This window comes from Sabethes cyaneus, chromosome 3 (assembly GCF_943734655.1).
Source record: "Sabethes cyaneus chromosome 3, idSabCyanKW18_F2, whole genome shotgun sequence".
Taxonomy (NCBI): domain Eukaryota; kingdom Metazoa; phylum Arthropoda; class Insecta; order Diptera; family Culicidae; genus Sabethes; species Sabethes cyaneus.
In genome coordinates this window covers 157,192,037-157,211,179 of record NC_071355.1, presented here as the reverse complement: position 1 = coordinate 157,211,179, position 19,143 = coordinate 157,192,037, and the positions used below count along the sequence as shown (strand labels likewise).

The following is a 19,143-nucleotide window of genomic DNA, read 5'->3' as shown; positions in this document are numbered from 1 at the left end:
AATGGCCGAATTTCAATAACAGTCACAGAAGGCCGAATCACGAAAGGCCGAATCACGAATGGCCGAATCACGAATGGCCGAATCACGAAAGGCCGAATTTTTTTGGAAAGCCTAAATAACTACTCAATAAAAAACCATGAATTGGCAAGTAGTTAACAAATAACTTTAATCAAACAAAAAACAAACTACTACTATTAAACAAATGAAACATGCTTTACGAACGCCTTTGTTTAGCGCTTAATAAAAGCGCAACTGCGTCAACAAAATTTTTGCTGCTCATTTTGTGAGCATTAACACATTTCGAGTAGATTTTTTCGTCTATTTCTCGGCGCGAATTCGGAACATCCCCCTGAAGAATTCTAAGGATGTTCCCCTTTATCGCCCTTTGCTCCACCCGCAGTTCTGTGATGATCCTGGTCATTGACAGGTGATGGGAACCAACAATGGTTGTCCATCGTTGGTGCCATGCTTTCAAGTTGTTTGTGGTCCGCGGTAGCTTGTCAACTGGCTTAAAATTTGACAGAGTGGGTGAAACAATGGCCTGTTGTTCCGGTTCCTCCCACTTATGTAAGTATTCCGAAAATATTTCTTGATTATAAATACATCGTCATTATAAGATGCGAGACGTATTTACTGTGTTAGTAGCAAATGTTTCCTAGATGATTCAGGGCGAGACGGCCGTAGGCCGCGAGTGTGCGCCGGTGACCCGCCGTCGGAAGCGCCGGCCACTGCGGGGGGGCAGCCCCCCCGCAGAAACCACTACTATTTAGGTGCAAGCATTTTCCTAGGTTTACTGTCTATTAGGGATTATCCCTTAGTTGAGTCCGAACGAGCGGCAGCGAGTAAGGACAGCATGTATCCAACGTTTGCACGGGTTGAAGGCTATGAATATTTTCGGTCGAATATGACATTCGGCCATTCGTGTTTCGGTAATTTGCGATTCGGCCATTCGTGATTCGGCCTTTTGTGATTCGGCCATTCGTGATTCGGCCATTTGGTATATTATGCCATTCGTTATTTCGGCCATTTGTGTTTCGGCCATTCGTGATTCGGCCATTTGTGTTTCGGCCATTCGTAGGTAATCCTTACAAAGAGACTTACGTAGTCCTGCGTCACCTATATATGCGCTCGTGTCTTGTACACAACCGCTCTGATTTTTTCTTTTCTTTTATTTCAGAGTTCGTATTCCACTAAGAGGCTTCAAAAACTTCTGACTATTGACATGTTTCTCACTTTTCTTGAATTTCATTGCAAATTGTCATCACATACACATACATACACATCACATACACATACATACATACATGCATACATATATACATACATACATACATACATACATACATACATACATACATACATACATACATACATACATACATACATACATGCACACATACATCACACACATTCAATGCAATCAACATTTGTTTTGATTTCACACGTTTTAACGGTTTTTTTTTTTAATTTTTTTTTTTTTTTTTAATTCTATATTAGAGAGGTTTTCAGCCTGCGGCTGGTTCGCCTCTTTTTTAACGGTTTAATATACGGTGCTTAAGTGTTAAAGTTTAAATAACTTTTGAATGAACCGTCCGATTTTAAATAACTCGGTTTCGTTTGATAGATCTCAGCAGTAATTTTCAATTAATAATAAAAAGTGTGATGTTTTTCATTGAATTAATTCTTAAATGTTACAAAAATATGTTTTAAATACTATTTTTTCACATTTCTTTATGTAACTTTCAAACTACAAGTCCAATCATCATGAAATTTGGAAGTTAAGGGTTTGTAAGGCTCCTCTTTCATATGCAATCAATTTTGTTCAAATCGGTTAAGGGACCTATGAGATAATAAGTCCCATATTTTTCGTATTTTTATACATAACTTTTGAACTAAAAGTCCGATCAGTATGAAATTCAATAGCGACCAATGGGACACCTAGACCTTTCACACTAAGGCCTTTGACACTAAGAACATTAAAATCGGTCCAGCCATCTCCGAGAAAAGTGAGTGAGATTAAAAGCGTTACATACACACACACACACACACACACACACACACACACACACATACATACACACACACACACAGAAAATGCTCAGTGTTCGAAACTGATTCGAATGGTATATAACATTCGGCTCGCACGACCTTCTTTCCATTTCCGGTTTTCCAAGTGATTTCTATACCTTTATGCTATATATTTATATAGTAGAAAGGCCAAAAGGTAAAAATCAGCATTACGTACAAATATACATGCTAAATAAATCGTATTTCATGCGCAAAATTGGCATATCCGTACTATTTTGGAGGCAATATACATGATTACGAATAATTTTGAGCGTTACTATATAAGTATTTATATAGGATAATATCCGATTAAGCGCGAGTCGCTCCGTACTACTCTACGATTTTGTTCTGAAAATCGTATGTATGTCAGTCATTATCATTATATACGACAGAAAATCAACTTGATCCCACTTTATGCAGCTTTTGTTACGGTTTCGAGTTTGTTAGGAGATATTTACGATAGTTTTCGTACATTGATATACGAGTTGGTGCTACCTGGGCACTGTCTTGAAGTCTAGAAACAAAAGGTGAGCCTGTAAGTCGAACTCTCGGGATTCATCGAGAATTTGTCGCAAGGTGAACATTTTGGTTCGTCGTGGAGCGTCCCTCTCGAAAACCGCACTGGTATTCGCCAACAAAGATTTCCTGCAACCACTTCAGTCTGTGAAACAGGATGCGGGCGAGAATTTTGTATGCAGAATTAAAGAGAGTAATGCCCCGATAGCCGCTGCATATGAGACCTTCCAACCTGTTCGTAGGTAGTTCCTCCTCTGTCCATATCCTTAGTATAACGTGATGGATTGCACAATACAATCGTTCGCTTCCGAATTTCAAAAGTTTCCAGCTGCTTTGCCGTTTCCAGCTCGCTAGCTGCTTTTTTAACCTCGTCCAAAGTTGGTGGATCCACTGCTTGTCCATCATCCTCAATCGTTTCCTGTTTTTGTTGACAACTTCGTCTTGTTCACCATTCAACAGTACATCGAAATGTTGTTTCCAACGCCTGGCCACCTCCAATCTTTCGGGAATCAAGTTGAGGGTAAGGCAACATACCTAATCCTTAAACTACTACGAAAAATCAAGAAAATTCAACTCGGGACCTTCGGCATGGTCAAACGCGACGAAATAAGGACTTGGTAAACTTGGAAACTTGGTAAAAGGAACTGCAGATCGCTCAGTTTCGTGGGTGGCGACAAGGTGCTGATCGATTAGAACCCCGTTAGAACCCCGAATGTTCCCCGAATCGTGACACTGCAGGAGATTGGTCGTAAAGACGAGCAGGTATGGAGATTCCATGGCTGCAAGGCGCAATTATACCAGCAAGCTGGTTATGGGCTTCGTAGTGATGGGCATAATACAGAATCGCGTAATGGACTAGAAGGTGATCAACGAGAGAATGTGTATGCTGAGGTTAAAATACCGTTTCTTCACCGTGCACTGTTCACACGACGAGAAGGAAGCGTTCTATGCTCAGCAGGAGGTAACGTATGACAGCTATTCGCCACGGGAAATCAAGATCGTCATCGGTGATATGAACACCCAGGTCGGTAGGGAAGCAATCCGGAGCATGGCCTGAACGATAACGGTCAGCGATGCATCAACCATGCAGCTTTCCGAGGCCTGGTGATTAGAAGCACTTTCTTTCCCCGCAAAGATATCCGCAAAACCTTCTGGAGATCACCTAACCAACGAACATTGAACCTAATCGATCATATTTTCATCGATTCGCCGGTTTTTCTTGAAAATCATAAACGTACGCTCCCTATGGGGTTCGGATATCGACCATCGCACAGTGGTTGGAAACCTTAAAAACCTGGCCAAAACCTCAAAAATTGAAAGTTATCATTTATGAAATATTTTGACATAATTACACGTAGAATAAGTCATTTTATCATATCCTGTAATATCAACTATCGATAATGTAGATTTGTGGTTTGGCGTATTGTCGAACGTCAGTGCCTGAGAGACTCTTTGCTAGTGCGGGTTTCATACGTTTTGTGGCTCTTGGTAATAACGTTTGTGGTTCGTTATCGCATTATCAAATAACAATCATCCAAAATGGATAACGTTTCTCAAGGAATGTACTGCACTAGCGTTATATGCAAATTCAGTTTTTTCGTTATATATATACTTTCACAACGTTTGAAGTTTCCTTCGCAAATGCTAGTTTTTTCAATTAGCGCGCGCAATGAAGTTGGCATTTACTTTGTGTGCCGCGAGGTGCCGTCGAATGTTATATAGTTTTGTGAGTGTCAGATTATGGCGGTTCGAATAGCGTGTAGCTTTTTTGCAACTATTTGCAACTCCACGAGAAACTGGAGATTTAGTATTTACACGCACCTATAGGCGAAATCGGACGAGTGAGCTTTTAATGCTCCAAACAACCTGTGTTTGTTTTTAGCTTGTTTTTTACTATTATCCTGTTCTTTACAAATGAATCGTTGATGGTGCAGAGCAAAGCCTAGGGGATAACAGTCTTTAGACATTACCCTTCTTTATCGATAGACTTCGCGAGTACAGGACAATTACGGGGCTGGTTCAACGATCTTACTGACTCTAACAGCATCTGATCGTTCCTTATGTGACAGATTATTATTAATAACTCTTACGATTCATTTTATAGACTCCGCAAATTAACGTATGGATGAGGGTAACTGGCAGTAGTGTCTCCGAAAGGAGAAATTGAGGCAGACGGGGCACATTATTATTCACAGAATCAAGTGAACGCTCAAAATGTTGAAAAGAAAACGGTTGAAACATGAAAATTACAGATACAAACACGCATAAGCATTGGTCGCTCGAAACCACGGATGGGCAATTCAAATGATAGAAATACTGCAGGACGTTTAATTGCAGACGAGTTTATATTGGAAAGTGTCCGCACAAATTCTGGAACTTGCGAATCGCGCAACATGAATATAAAGGATCAACAATACATACTTCTCGAGAAAATATACAAGAGAGAAGATAATGGAAGATATTTTTCGAAGAATGCTTGCTTGCAATCGCGTTGTTGTGCTACACAACATTGAATGGCACTGACAGCTATAAAATCGGCGACGGTGATGAAAGTAACAGCGATGATCATTTCGATTAATAATATTTTTTAAAGTAATGTTGCATAACCTAATGGAATAAAGAATCGAAATCAAAGACCTGAAAATCACTTTTAGATGAAATTTATCTCGAAAAGTTTAAAATTTAACAAAAAAATGCCACCATTTTGGGTTAGCCATTTTGAATTTCAAATTTTCAATATCATTTTTGAAATCAGCAACCCGAAAAACATGGAATCTCATCATCTTGAAGTTTTGGCCAAGAATTTTAAATTTCCGACCACTGTGCATCGGACCATTACGTAGTAGTAGTACATGCGTGCTCAAAATTATCGACGGTTAGCTCGCTGCCTCTTCGGGTACACATTCGGCAATTAGACAAACTGAAGTTGCCGAGAACCATGCGCGCTTACTGGATGGTGCTTTACCTTCCTCTGTGGAGTTAGGTACTTCAAACCTCGAAGACGGATGCAGTAGGATACGTTCGGCTGTCAATAAGGCCAAAGCCCGGTGTGTGTAAGAACGAGCTGATCACAAACGACTGCTAGGTGGTCGACAGGTGGAAGCAGCTCTTCGATACTCATCGAAGTATCTCAACGGCGGTATAACAGAAGAAGACGTAATGGAAGTTTCGTCAATATTGAAGGCGGGATCCGGCGAGTGGGAATCGAAACAAGACGAACGATCTTCAGCAAAGATGGTCAACTCCTAGCCTTCGCAGACAGCCTGGACATTATTACTAAAAATCTTGGCACGGCGGAGGTAATCTACGCCAGACTAAAAACGGAATTCGTATACATATTTGGGATCTCTGGTCACCGCCGACAATAATTCGAGTAAGGAGATTCAGCAACGCTTTTGCTGGAAGTCGAGCCTACTTTTCCTTCCGCAACACGCTTTGTTCAAGGAGCATACGCCGCCGCACAAAGCTGATGATGTGCAAAACGCTAATCAGACCGGTATTTCTCATCGGACTTGAGACAGTAACTTTGCTTACGGAAGACATACGTGCACTCACCGTATTTGAACGAAAGGTGTTGCGGACTACTTTTGGCGGAGTACAAATGGAAAGCGGAGAGTGGTGGAGGTGTATGAATCACGAATTGCAGGCACTACTTGAAGCGATTCCCATCATACATCTGGCGAAAGCAGTGAGACTACGGGGGCCCACCACGTCGCAGGATGCTGAGTAATTGTGCAGTTATATGCTCTCTTCATGAACCTCACCGGGAACAGGAATAGATGAAAGATGAAAGACAAAAGACGAAAGACGAAAGACGAAAGACGAAAGACGAAAGACGAAAGACGAAAGACGAAAGACGAAAGACGAAAGACGAAAGACGAAAGACGAAAGACGAAAGACGAAAGACGAAAGACGAAAGACGAAAGACGAAAGACGAAAGACGAAAGACGAAAGACGAAAGACGAAAGACGAAAGACGAAAGACGAAAGACGAAAGACGAAAGACGAAAGACGAAAGACGAAAGACGAAAGACGAAAGACGAAAGACGAAAGACGAAAGACGAAAGACGAAAGACGAAAGACGGAAGACGAAAGACGAAAGACGAAAGACGAAAGACGAAAGACGAAAGACGAAAGACGAAAGACAAGATAAAAGACTAGAAACGAAAGACGAACATTAATTGCGAGATAAAAAAATAGCATAAAAATTAATGTATTGTTCAGTAGCTATAAAAAATAATTTTAAAACGTTTTAGATATTCAGAATTTCATAATCACACCATGATAATCACGATTAAGCAAATATGTGGATAAATCCACCATTTCAGCAATTTCGCGAAGCTGCGTCTGTCACTGAAATGTTCAGTGAACGACTTAAAACTTTTGAAAATCAAAACTTTTCCTGCATTCGCGTACATTATAGATACACCTTACTAAGCATGCTTGCACTAACATACACGCAGGCACACTTCTGTATATTCATACACATCATCGTCATTATCCGGTTACGAAAAGAGAATATTTCACAGTCAGTCAACAGTGCAGGATGAAGTAAAAAGCTTCCGTGTGGGGACGTTCCTCTTCGTCGCTTCGCCTCTTTAAATGCCTCTAGAGAAAATTTTACCGGATCTGTTCCATGCATCATACTTGAAGCGTATACAATATGAGAAGACCTGTTCTGGAAAAGTTTTATCGAAGGTGTTCAACTGCATAGGCAAACTGGCAGCTCCGAGCAGAACTGGCAGAAGCGAGCGGGAGCCGGTCATGAAGAGAAGTGAATAACGCTGATGGTCGGCCTTGCATCGGTGCTGTCAGTTCCTCTATCTGCCATGCAAAAACTTTAAATAAACATAATGCCTCAAAGTTTTGCCTGAGCTTGCGGTTCGAGATGGAGCAGCAGATTGAATGCATAACGGATGACAGGTGATTGAAGTTCATCTCAGAGATCTTGAAGTAGTTTGACTAGTAGCTTGCATGTGTATACGTTCGGAACCGAACCGTAATGTCTGTTCGGTAGTTTTTGGGGTATGAACTATAAAAGCTTTCTATCGGTGAGACGGCTGAAACAGAAATGTTCCTGTTGATGGTGAATGGAACGGTTCACATGGGCTGCAAATTTCTGGTTACGGGAAAAGTTTACTGCAAATGAAGCAACGGTGAAAACTAATTCAGGAAAATAGACAATGTAGTAGTGCAACTGGAGCGGAATTAATTATTTCGGAGAGCCCACAAGGGGTAGGGACCTATGAATTGACAGTTCATAAATATAATAAAAGTTCCTCGCATAGAGTTCAGTGATATGATAATAAGGGAAGATGATTCTATTTTATTGTGCTTAAAGTGAACTGAACGCTAAACTATTTATCAGTTAATGAACAATGGAAAATAAATTCCCCATTAAATGTTCTTGGGTAGCTAGACAAATTTTAGTTTTTATTACAAACTTGATCTTGATGGTTGTGTAATTAACCAGAAAGCATACTAGATTCTAGTAGTTTCATTGTAACATTTCCAGGAGGCGAATAATAGAAGCAATATGAACATGGATGTAACTAAATTTTATTGTTCTAAACTAAATGATCCGATAATGGTCATCTCCATTAAATAAAAGCAAACAAAGAGCAATGTGAACCTAAAAACGATGGAAAATTAACAGATTAACAGATTCAAATTAACAGATTGGATGCTAATTGGGGTAAAGTGTTTAAAAACAAGCAATCGATCATTAAATCCTCTCATTGTTTTCCATTTGAATCTACGTTTATTGTAACGATTACTTTTCCCTTGCATACCGAATGACTGGATTAGTAAGTAAATATTTAACTGTTCACTCCATTAGCTCTCAACACTGTTTGTCATGAAACGTTTTGCATGCACGTCATCAGTGTAATCGAATTTAAAAAATGAATAATAGATAGTGCAGATTAAGTATACGTCTAACAACTGATTTCAAGGAAAGCCAAAAATTACTGCGTTTGTATAAAAATTTATAACTATTTGGATAATTGACTTTTTATATTTAATATTTAAAATTGAATGTTTGTAATTATTGTTACCTGTACAATACACTTTACGCATGAGTAAAGTACAGATTTTTCCATTTAATTCTACTACTGTAGATTTCACAAAATATTGACCTCACAAATTCTCCGAACACAAAAAAATTCGCCATAAAATATTGCGTATCACAAAATATACACAAATATTTCGAAGTATGTTTTCTGTTCAAATTAAGTTCGGGTACTTAAACTGCTACACTAAAGTAAAAGTTAATCTATTGAAGAGGCAATGAAACATGTTGCAAAAAATATTTTATGGTCGGTACCAAGTCATTAAAACGAATTCTGAATCATACCAGCAGAACAGTCGTCGTGTATCCATAATGTGAGTTATAAACTCCCCGTTGACTTTCACTAGACATTCCGGAAAATTAAAACTTTTGATATTACTTAAACAGTGCACCGAACATCCCGTAGGCTGCCGATACTCACCGCCCACCTTCCTATGCGAGAGTGGCTTACCCAGGGTAACAAGAAAACTTTTCCAATAAAATTTCCATTTAATTTCACCCATTTAAATTTCAATATTCCACTTCTACCACCTGCCGGAAGTGGGCAATCTCGAGTCAGTAGTGTAGGTGCAATAGTGTGTATAAGCAAACACCCGATCTATGTCTATGCAGGAATGTTTCCGATGAAATAGAGCATAAGCAACAGTCTGTCACTGGGTTCCAAGTAGGTACATAGTTGAATGCTTGAAAGCGGGGCGCATTGCTCTTAGCACAGCTCGAACAAACTACGGTTTAGCACTAACTCAATACACTGTGGCGCATTAACTGGTTGACGGCTGATGGCAGTCTCAAAAAATTATCAAACTAATCAACGTCGTCCAAGTGGAATGAAACAGAAAACTTTTCCAATTTGCTGCCTGGATTGGGTCCGCCTGTTTTCACTATAGAAAGTTGCTACCGCCGTTGTTCTTCGCGCGATTCCGCACTTGTCCTCTTTTGATTTGGGTGACATGCAAGGGCATTATATTCTCAAGCAGCTCAGCAGTAGGTATTCAAAAGTCATAATCAAGTCCTTTCTGGCGAAAGTTTCGCTTGACAAGTTGCAGCCAACAGCGAATCTATTGACGTCCGTAGAATGTGCGAATGGCGCTGAACCGTTGTTCGCAACGGGTGCCGGAGTATGAAGAATCCGTGACGATAGCGCGCGGGCTTAGAACCAGCCGGTATAATGGTTTGTACTTTTTCGACAATATGCCAGCAAATCGTTTTCAATGAACAAAATGCTTAGGAATGAGACGGATGGGTTTAAACTTAAAGTATTTGAGTTTTTTGAAAAATGTGTCTTTAATCTTTTTTTGCACAAGAAACTTTTATAAGGGCCTTGTAGCATATTTTCTGGGGTGGGTTCAAATGACGTTTTGGCACGAGATAGAAATTAAATTGACCATATTCACATACTACATATCAATCCCATTGTTTAGTATATTAAAACGCACATTTTCAATTAGTTATGTAGTATATTGATGTATTAGTTATGTAGTATAGTTATGTAGTATATTGATTAAAAAATACAAACTAATTATTTTTTTGTCAATTTCGGGTAAGTTCGACGAAACCAAACAACGATTAGGAGAACGTACTATTCTTTACCTGCACAAGTTTTATAAGCAGAACCCCGGAAACATCTTGAAAAAAAAACAGTTTACATTTATTTATATTTATTTAATTATGGTCAACAGATAATGTAATTTTAATGACAACTGAACTAACACAAGTATCTTTTTAAACAACGCTTATTGTTTTCTCGAGGCACATTAAAATCACACACATTGTAGCAGCTGTTACCCAGCACATACTAAGCACTGGTTCGTGTAAGCCATAGTTGGTTCTTGACGAGGAAAGCGTGTAAACGAAGGTTACGTCTTCTATAGTGTTGATATCAAGGCGACTAAGCAGTGCGGGACAATCGATATTTCCTTGAAGGAGAACGCCTTAGCCACATTGTGCCTTACTTCCAGTGGTTCTAAATTAATGAGCTTGCAAGTTGCAACGACTTTCGTAGCTCGGTAGATTGCGTGGGTCACACCAGCGTAGGTGTCGCAAAGCAAACCAAATAACTTTCCGCTGAACTGCTTCGATGAATTGCATATTGATAAAACGGATATCAAACAATGGCAATGCATTATATGGCAAGCAATATACATTCTTGAAGTTTATAGCAAAGCGGATCCTAGTTGCGAGGAAGCTCTGGACACAACGAAAGAAATGTGATCCTTGAACGTTGGTTTCGAGTTCGACTCCCAAGTCCTTTACAGTTGTTTCGCGTTTTTGATGCGTCTCACGAAGAGTGTAATGATGCAGAAACATGTTACGTTTGCGACCGAAGGAGATGACTAAGCACTTGGACACATCTAGTGACAAGTTGTTAATTCAACACCATTCGTCAAAGGTCCTGTTGCAGGAGGTGGGCGTCATTAAGGCTTTTTACTGTATCTATACCTATAAAAAAGGATTTCTGTCTGTCTGTCCGTATGTTCCTTTTAGAATCGAAAACTACTGAACCGATCGGCGTGAAAATGTGCATGTAGCGGTTTTTGGGGCCAAGGAAGGTTCTCTCGTTGGCAAAACACCCCTCCCTCCACTAAGAGGGGGGCTCCCATACAAATCTATGCCTATAAAAATGGATTTCTGTCTACTTTATGTTCCTTATAGAATCGAAAACTACTGAACCGATCGGAGTGAAAATTTGCATGTAGTGGTTTTCGGTGCCAGGGAAGGTTCTTATGAAGGTTAGAGATCCCTCCCCCCACTAAGAGAGGGGGCTCCCATACAAGTCTATACCTATAAAAATGGATTTCTGTCTGTCTGCCCGAATGTTCTATATAGAATCGAAAACTACTGAACCGACCGGCGTGAAAATTTGCATATAGGAGTTTTTGGGGCCAGGGAAGGTTCTTATGTTGGTTAGAGACCCCTCGCCCCACTAAGAGGGGGGGGGGGGGCTTCCATACAAATGAAACACAAATTTCTGCATAACTCGAGAACTAATCAAGCAAATGGAACCAAATTTGACATATGGATGTTTTTGGACACAAGAATTTTTTCTATGGTGCATTGAAACCTCTCCCTACTTTAGGAGAGGGGGCTCCTATACAAATAAAATACAAATTTCGTCATAACTCGAGAATTATTTAATCAAATGGAACCATATTTGGAATGTGGGTGTTTTTGGAGGTATGAATTTTTTCTATGATGAATTAGGACCCCTCTCCCTTTTTAGGAGGGAGGCTCCCATACAAATGCAATACAAATTTCCTCATAACTCGAGAAGGAATCAAGCAAATGGAACCAAATTTGGCATGTGGGGGGTTTTGGAGGCAGGAATTTGTTTAAACATGGTTTGAGACCCCTCACCTCTGTGGTAGGGGGATAAGGACTCTCATACAAATGAAACCAGAAATTTTTGCGTAACTCAAAAACTGATCGAACTCGAGAAATTTTAGACTCATTCATAAAACATTAATCAATAACAAGACCACCAAAAGCTATCAATGGTAACATTTGATAATTCAGCGCGAGACGGCCACAGGCCGCGGGTGTTGCCGGCAACCTGCTGTCAGAAGCTTCGGCCACTGCGAGCGGCAGCCCTCCGTAGAGATCACCTCTATCTAGGTTTATTTATTTTCCTAGATCTACTGACCTCTATTACTTTCCTTCAGGTGGGTCACCCCTGCGAAATGGTACTTTCTACGAAAAGATTTTCCGTGAAATGGTACATCCCGCGTAAGGTTTTTCGCAAAATGGTATTCTGCGAAGCTCTATATTCCGCGTTATGGTCAACCGAGAATTGGTGTTTCGCAAAATGGTATTCGGCGAAATGGTTTGTAATGATGGCGAATATTTAAATACTATCCGCTTTATTTTATCAGGCTAAGCAATAGGGGGAGTTGTTTTCTACTTTACTGTGAGGAAAATTTGTATATTAAAACACCCATAAACTCTCCAGAAACTTGCAAAACTCAAGATTGTGACAAAGGTCATCCGAGATTCACGATTTTTGTTCAACACAGTTTTATTTATGGCAATACGAAGTTTGTCGGGTCAGCTAGTAGCATATATATCTGTATAGCACATTTTCATGTCGAATGATAAACTTATACCTTTGAGGATTATGCTCACGTCATTCATATAGAACAGAAATAGGAGTAGTCCCAAATGACTACCTTGGGGAACGTCGGAGGTAACTGTGAAGGGTGACGAAGCGTATTCACCGATTCGGACAGACATAGTTCTTTCTGCTAGTGAGATAGGAGCGAAGCTAAGTCAGCAAATTGTCGTGAATAGCCAATTTGTGATATTTGGAGTCGGCTGGAGTCACGTGGTTTATACAGTCAAACGGTGCAGAAAGGTCATTATGCATGGTGCCAACTTGATAACCTTCTTGGATTGCACGAATGATGAACGATGTAAATGCGATTGAGTTGGTTGTAGTCGACCGCTTTGGCATGGTTTTATATGCTCTTCTAAAATAAGGCGTTCTATGGTGAGCACGATATCTATGGACTGAATCATCGGAAATCGAAAAACCAAAAAGGAATCCATGATAAAATATATTATCTATAGTTTGATCAAAGGAATTAGCAAAATAATCATTTTTGACGAAATGGCGGATTCCTAAACATGAAAATCGATTTTTGGCATAAATTTTGCTTTTAAATTGTCCATAAAATGAGAAATATTAATCGGTTAGGAAAATCCTTCGAATAATCTCTAGTATATATCCTTAGAATACTTGTGTCAAAATTTGAAGTGATCCGGTTCTGCCGTTTTCGAGAAATCTTGCTCACCGACTTTGAAAACACAGTTTCGAGAAACACGCGTTCAAAAAGTGTGGGGATTAATGGGTTAAACCTATCTTGACAAATGCCCAGCATTCGACGGATTGCGATACTTTTACTATTTTTTTTTTTGGTTTACGGCAGAGGGCGTGGCATTCGATGGCGAGAGTAACAGATGAGATGAACCTGGCCAGGAGTCGCATACTCATTCCGCTGTACATCAGAACAGAGAAAGGAATATAGAGCCTAGAACTACGGAAAAGAACCGAACGTCTAAAAAAATACGAGTACGAGAAAGAACTGGCGCAGAGGGGAGATTCGCCATTAACGACACACGGAGTTTCTACAAAACGATCAGAATTTAGCCATGGCTGTAATATACAATGATAGTACTGGCAACTTACTTAAAGGGTGTCCCACATCAAATTGCACTACGGAAGAAACGCTGTAGAAAATTACGTATTTGAACGATCCTTTTCAAACTTTCAGACAACAAAATATAACCCATTAGTAAGCTTTTGGCATATTTGTTTCATTCAACTTCAATACCACAACCGTAAGCTCGCGCCTTACGCTTACTCAAAAAGTTTTGTACAACCTAGCTGCAGCTTCATCTGTACGGAAATCTACTTTTTCTTCATGTTTTCCTCAAACTTGACCTGCTTGGGATGCTTCCGTAGTGCCTGCTTCATAATAGCCTAGTATTTTTCGATGAGCCTTAGTTCCGGTGTGTTGGAGACGTTCATGTCTTTGGGTACGAAAGTGACTCCGTTGGCTTCGTACCATTCCAATACAAAGCAAAGCCTAGGTACTACATTCCGTTATCGAAACTTGACCTTCTGTTTTTATACGACAGACTTCGCAGCCAGCTGTTAGAGTACAGGACAATTGCAGGGTCAGTTGCTACGATCCTATTGACTCTAACAGCCTGTCCCAGCCGAGATTCGAACTATTCCAATACATCCTTTGATAATTGACACGAAGGTAGATCTGGCTAGAAGATCGTAGGACCCTCGAATTGCTTCGACAGAGAAGGCAGATGCTTCTGTAAACACTCCTTGAGGTAGATCTGCCCGTTTACAGTTCCGGTAGTCACGAAGGGCGTACCCTCGTAGCCCCGGAAGCTGCCGGAAGTGCGCCTTGACGTAAGTCTCATCATTCATGATGAAAGAGTTGAGGATTTTCCAGGTGCTTGCGCAAAATAAATTCGCAACGTTGCTTTTCGGGTGACGCCATTTTTTAAAATTTTCGAAAAATGGACCGCGATAAAAATAGAGTGTAAACAATACACTCTACACTACTTCTATTCAAATTTTCAAGAGAAAATACTCAATGGGTAATTTTCTACAGCGTTTCCTCCGTGGTGCAATTTGATGTAGGACACCTTTTACTGACAAAACGGCGCACAGTGGGACGGTTTCAAAAGAAAGAAGAGAAGTTTGAGAAACTGTTGAATACTGAAGATTTCTATCTCTTACATGAAAAAAGTTATAGAGCCAAACTCTTAGGGACACTCTTCAAAAAAGTTTTTTCGATCTGGCTTTCTAATAACGCTTCGTATATTTTTCAAATGTTCTAAGAAATTATTAATCACATTAAATTGCACATTTTCGTCGAAGACAGTAGAGCTCTATCTTTTTCCCTTTAGCAGATATCACTGGTTTTTTAATTTTTACATGTAAACAGGTGGAAGGAGCCTTTCCAGTTGCTGTTGAATGGCGTGGTAAACACGGAGATCAGCAGGGACAGGATATGAACTGTGAGCGGTGGTCAAGCTGTGGAGCCACAGACACAGGAGTAGGTTAAGAAGGCGTTTAGTGAGCTGGAAAAAGGTAAGGCTGCTGGGAAGGACGGGATCTAGGCTGCCAGAGGAGTAGTTGGATGGCCTTATTTGCCCTATTTAAACAAAAACATCGACGGAAGTGTAAAAACTATCGAGTTTGTTTTGTAGACTGAGACCGGTAGCGAAATCCTTCGTCTACTAGGACGCACAGATTAGATGTTAACCTTGCGTCGATTACTAGAGAAGTTCCGGGAGTACAACTAGCAGACTCATTATCTGTTTGTGGACTTTAAGGCGGCGTACAACTCAGTAAACCGAAATGAGTTGTGGCAGATATTGCAAGAACATGGTTTTCCGACGGAACTAGTTACACTGATTCGTGCGACGCTGGATGGGTCAATATCATACGTCAGAATAGCGGGTCCTTAACCGCTCTCGTGACGTGAGATGGATTGAAGAATCCTGCTATTCAACATTGTCTTGGAAGGTGCAATACGAAGAGCAAACGATGAAAGGAACGGGACTATCATCACGAAATCTCACTAGCTTCTTGGTTTTGCGGATGACGTCGATATCATCGGAATCAACCATAGAGCAGTGAAGAAGGCCTTTAAAATTGGAAGTTGCGAGATTGGGACTTACCATTAACACAACCAAAACGAAGAACTTGGTTGCTGGAAGGGAACATGGGAGTCCAAGTGGTGTTGGTGCCGAGGTGGAGCTGGATGGGGATCGATATGAAGTAGTAGTGGCAACATGTGGCAACAAAGTAATTCGTGACGTAAAATAGCGGCTGCGAATCGAACTTTCTATGGATTACGTAGCCAGCTGAAGTCATGTTCCTGTAGTTTGCAAATTCGCATTGGTGCTCTACGGAACATTAATTCTCCCGGAGGCCCTTTACGGACATGAATCATGGACGCTAAAGGAAGCAGATGTGATATAGTGGAGGTATTACAATGTGGCAGGCTGCGCCGGGCTGTGCATATAGCTAAAATACCCAACGAAAGTGTACCCCAAACTATTTTCAGCAGAAAACTAGGAAGATTACGTAACTGGTCATTTTAAATTTTTTAATGAAACGTGGCAAGTGGGGATCAAATCACAGGATTTCTCAAGATCAGTTCTTAGATGAACTTTCTGATGAATTTTGAGGCAATTTTGGATATTCCGGAATATGCGATATCTGTTCTACTGGGACGTATAAATGGTCAATTTTCACGAGACATGCGGCAAATGGGGCTCTACGGGCATGACAATGCTCGAGGAGGATCTGCGAGTGCTCGGAGTTTTCGAAAGATGAATGCTAAGAACGTTCTTCAACGGCAACTCGCACAGCTCGGTAGCAAACCCAGTATCCACAAGGAGGCTAAAACTCGACGGATTCAATGGCCCGAGCATGTTGCAAAAATGTCGGACAACTACCCGGTAAAGATGGTGTTTGTCCCAAATCCGGAAGGAACATGATGATCAGGTGCGTAGTGAGCCAGATGGTTTGACCCGGTGGGGCGAGATCTGACGGAGAGTACTCGGTGCTCGAGTAATTGAAGAGCGGTAGCACACAACCGAGTAAATTGGAGAAACTTTGTTCAACAGGACGACAAGCCACCTAAGTAGTGGCAAATGGGGTATCAATTCACATGATTTTTCACGACGAGGTTGTGGATAAATTTTCAGACGTAAAAGAAAAGCAGTGGGATTAAACTTCCTTTCTAAGAGTTGACTCTTCCTAATCGACAGACTTCACAGCCGGCTCTTAGAGTACAGGACAGTTACGGGGCTAGTGCAAAAATCCTACTGACTCTATCTAGCAGCATCGCCTAGCCGAGATTCTAACATACGGCGACTGGCCGGAAATACAAAAGATAAAAGCATACTTTCTTCAACAATAGTGTAGATAATAATAAGCTCTACAATCGCCCTTTACACTACTTTTTCGAATTCTGTTTAGTTGAGGCGCTGGCTGTAGCCAATTGAGCATCTGCTGAGCAAAAAACCGAGAATGAAGCCTGATTTTAATGCCACTTAACATATTTTTAGTCTTATCATAATAAGGTATAGGTAGCTAACACAAAAACGCACAGAATTTTTGTTATAAAAAGGTTTTTATTCAGAATTGACAACTGAATTGTTAGACCAATATCGTACCGGGAGGCAACTATAATAGTGATTGTTTTGATAACAAACACCGTGCGACTCCATCAGATCACTACTGGATGGAGACGCTTTGTATTCTGTGTGCAATGCTTTCTAATAAACAGGAAGTATGTTTAAAACTCTAATTTTTACCATAAAATGCAGCATAAGAAATCGTGTTGGATAGGATTGGGAATCAGTATAGTACCACCATAGTTATTTCTCTCAGTTTTCAATGAAATAATTAACTTTAAAGTCAAATGAAAGTGAAGTTCTTCGAGGCTGCAGTACAAACAGAGAAGCCGTATCAATTTCCGGTTCTGTGCTTTACTGTTGCTTCATGCCACGTCTATTGGTGAAGGATCTCGTTTCATCATTCTGTAGATAGATACCTACCTACTACGGAATGAATAGCCTCGAGTGGAACACCAAGCGGAAACGGACAAACGGCGAAACAGGATGAAAAACAACTCCGGTAAAGTTCGTTTGACGCTGTGTGATCCCACCGTTTAACGAATTAAAAATGAAAAAGTAACCAGTAGACAGACCAGTTGCAGAAGGTAATGAGGGGAAAGCATTTTGACGCTCATTATTGGGCAACCTCTACCGGACCACATAACCGTCGGTGTTAACTTGTTTTTTTTCTCAGTGTAAAAGTTTCTTTTATTTGAAATGCGGAAACTTGTTCTGTGCGGTTGTGAATATGCTAGCAATCAGTCTGAGGAGAACAGGGAAATTTCCACTTACCACCTACGACCCGGCAGGTCAGGACAATGTCATCGCTCTCCTCCTTGGGACCCAGTTTGGAGCTGTTGAGTTGTTGACCCCATTGGTTTAGTACTACCGGATGCTCGGGAAGAACTGGAAGAAAAGTTAAATGGAGAATGTTATTATCAAACGTTATTATTGATTACAATATTTTAATGAAATCAAGTTGCGTCCATTGTTTTTATTAGTATTATAAGTACTCTTTGTTGACAGTGGGACAAGAATGCTCGACATTAATAACTACAAAATGCTGTCCAACCGAGTTTCTCTTGTGTGCTTAACATAGTCACCTTTCTTAGTGCCAACTTTACTCTGACGGGAGTTGTCGATTGAAAACTTTCCTATCCTAGACCGGGACGGAAGTAAAATAATATTAAACAATTTGAGTTGCACAAAAGTTGCTCATCAAAATGTTTCATTTATTGCTATACTTGGACGGAAACAGTTTTTTCCTTGTATTCTGACATCGGTTCTGATCTTTGCTGCCTCTTTGGACCAATCCACGAGCCCAATAAAAATGCTAGTTTGAATCAACTCAAGTGTTGTTTTGCTGGCAATTTTTACCAGGTCGGAAAAGTGGGTTATTATCTCATATTCTTACAAGTATACGTTTGGTAGTAGTTTGGTTGTTTTACAGTATTAGAGTTGTCTAAAACTTTCCCAGAAAATATTACTCAAATCGAACTTAGCACCTGTTGGTTGTTTGGCTTGCAACCCAACGGAAAATATCATCTGTAGTAGTTGTCGTATACGTGAATACCGTTTGGATACAAGGTTGAAAATTGCAAATGAGGCACAAGAGGAAAAATATGCAAGATGCCTATCTCCAGTCCATATCGCAATGATGCTGCCACTTCTGTTCCTTATTCACAGCGCAGGAGTGCCGAGTTTGCTGGAGATACACCATTACCCGGATTGCATTGCATTATATTGGTCGTTTCTCTTGCTGTCTCGCTTGCAACGGGTACACGATCGTTCAAAGTTCCGAAACACTTTTAGTGATTCTTCTCGCGACGAAACTTTGCC

The 19,143-nt window shown here is 40.4% G+C and overlaps 1 protein-coding gene across 1 annotated transcript in view; it reads right to left on the bottom strand.

Moving 5' to 3' along the window:
• The window catches only part of LOC128740314 (uncharacterized), a 465,117-nt gene that overhangs the window by 116,952 nt on the left and 329,022 nt on the right, over positions 1-19,143 (bottom strand). The window contains exon 6 of the mRNA XM_053835852.1: positions 18,097-18,210. Coding sequence (XP_053691827.1) covers positions 18,097-18,210 — 114 coding nt within the window. The remainder of the gene's footprint in view (positions 1-18,096; positions 18,211-19,143) is intronic.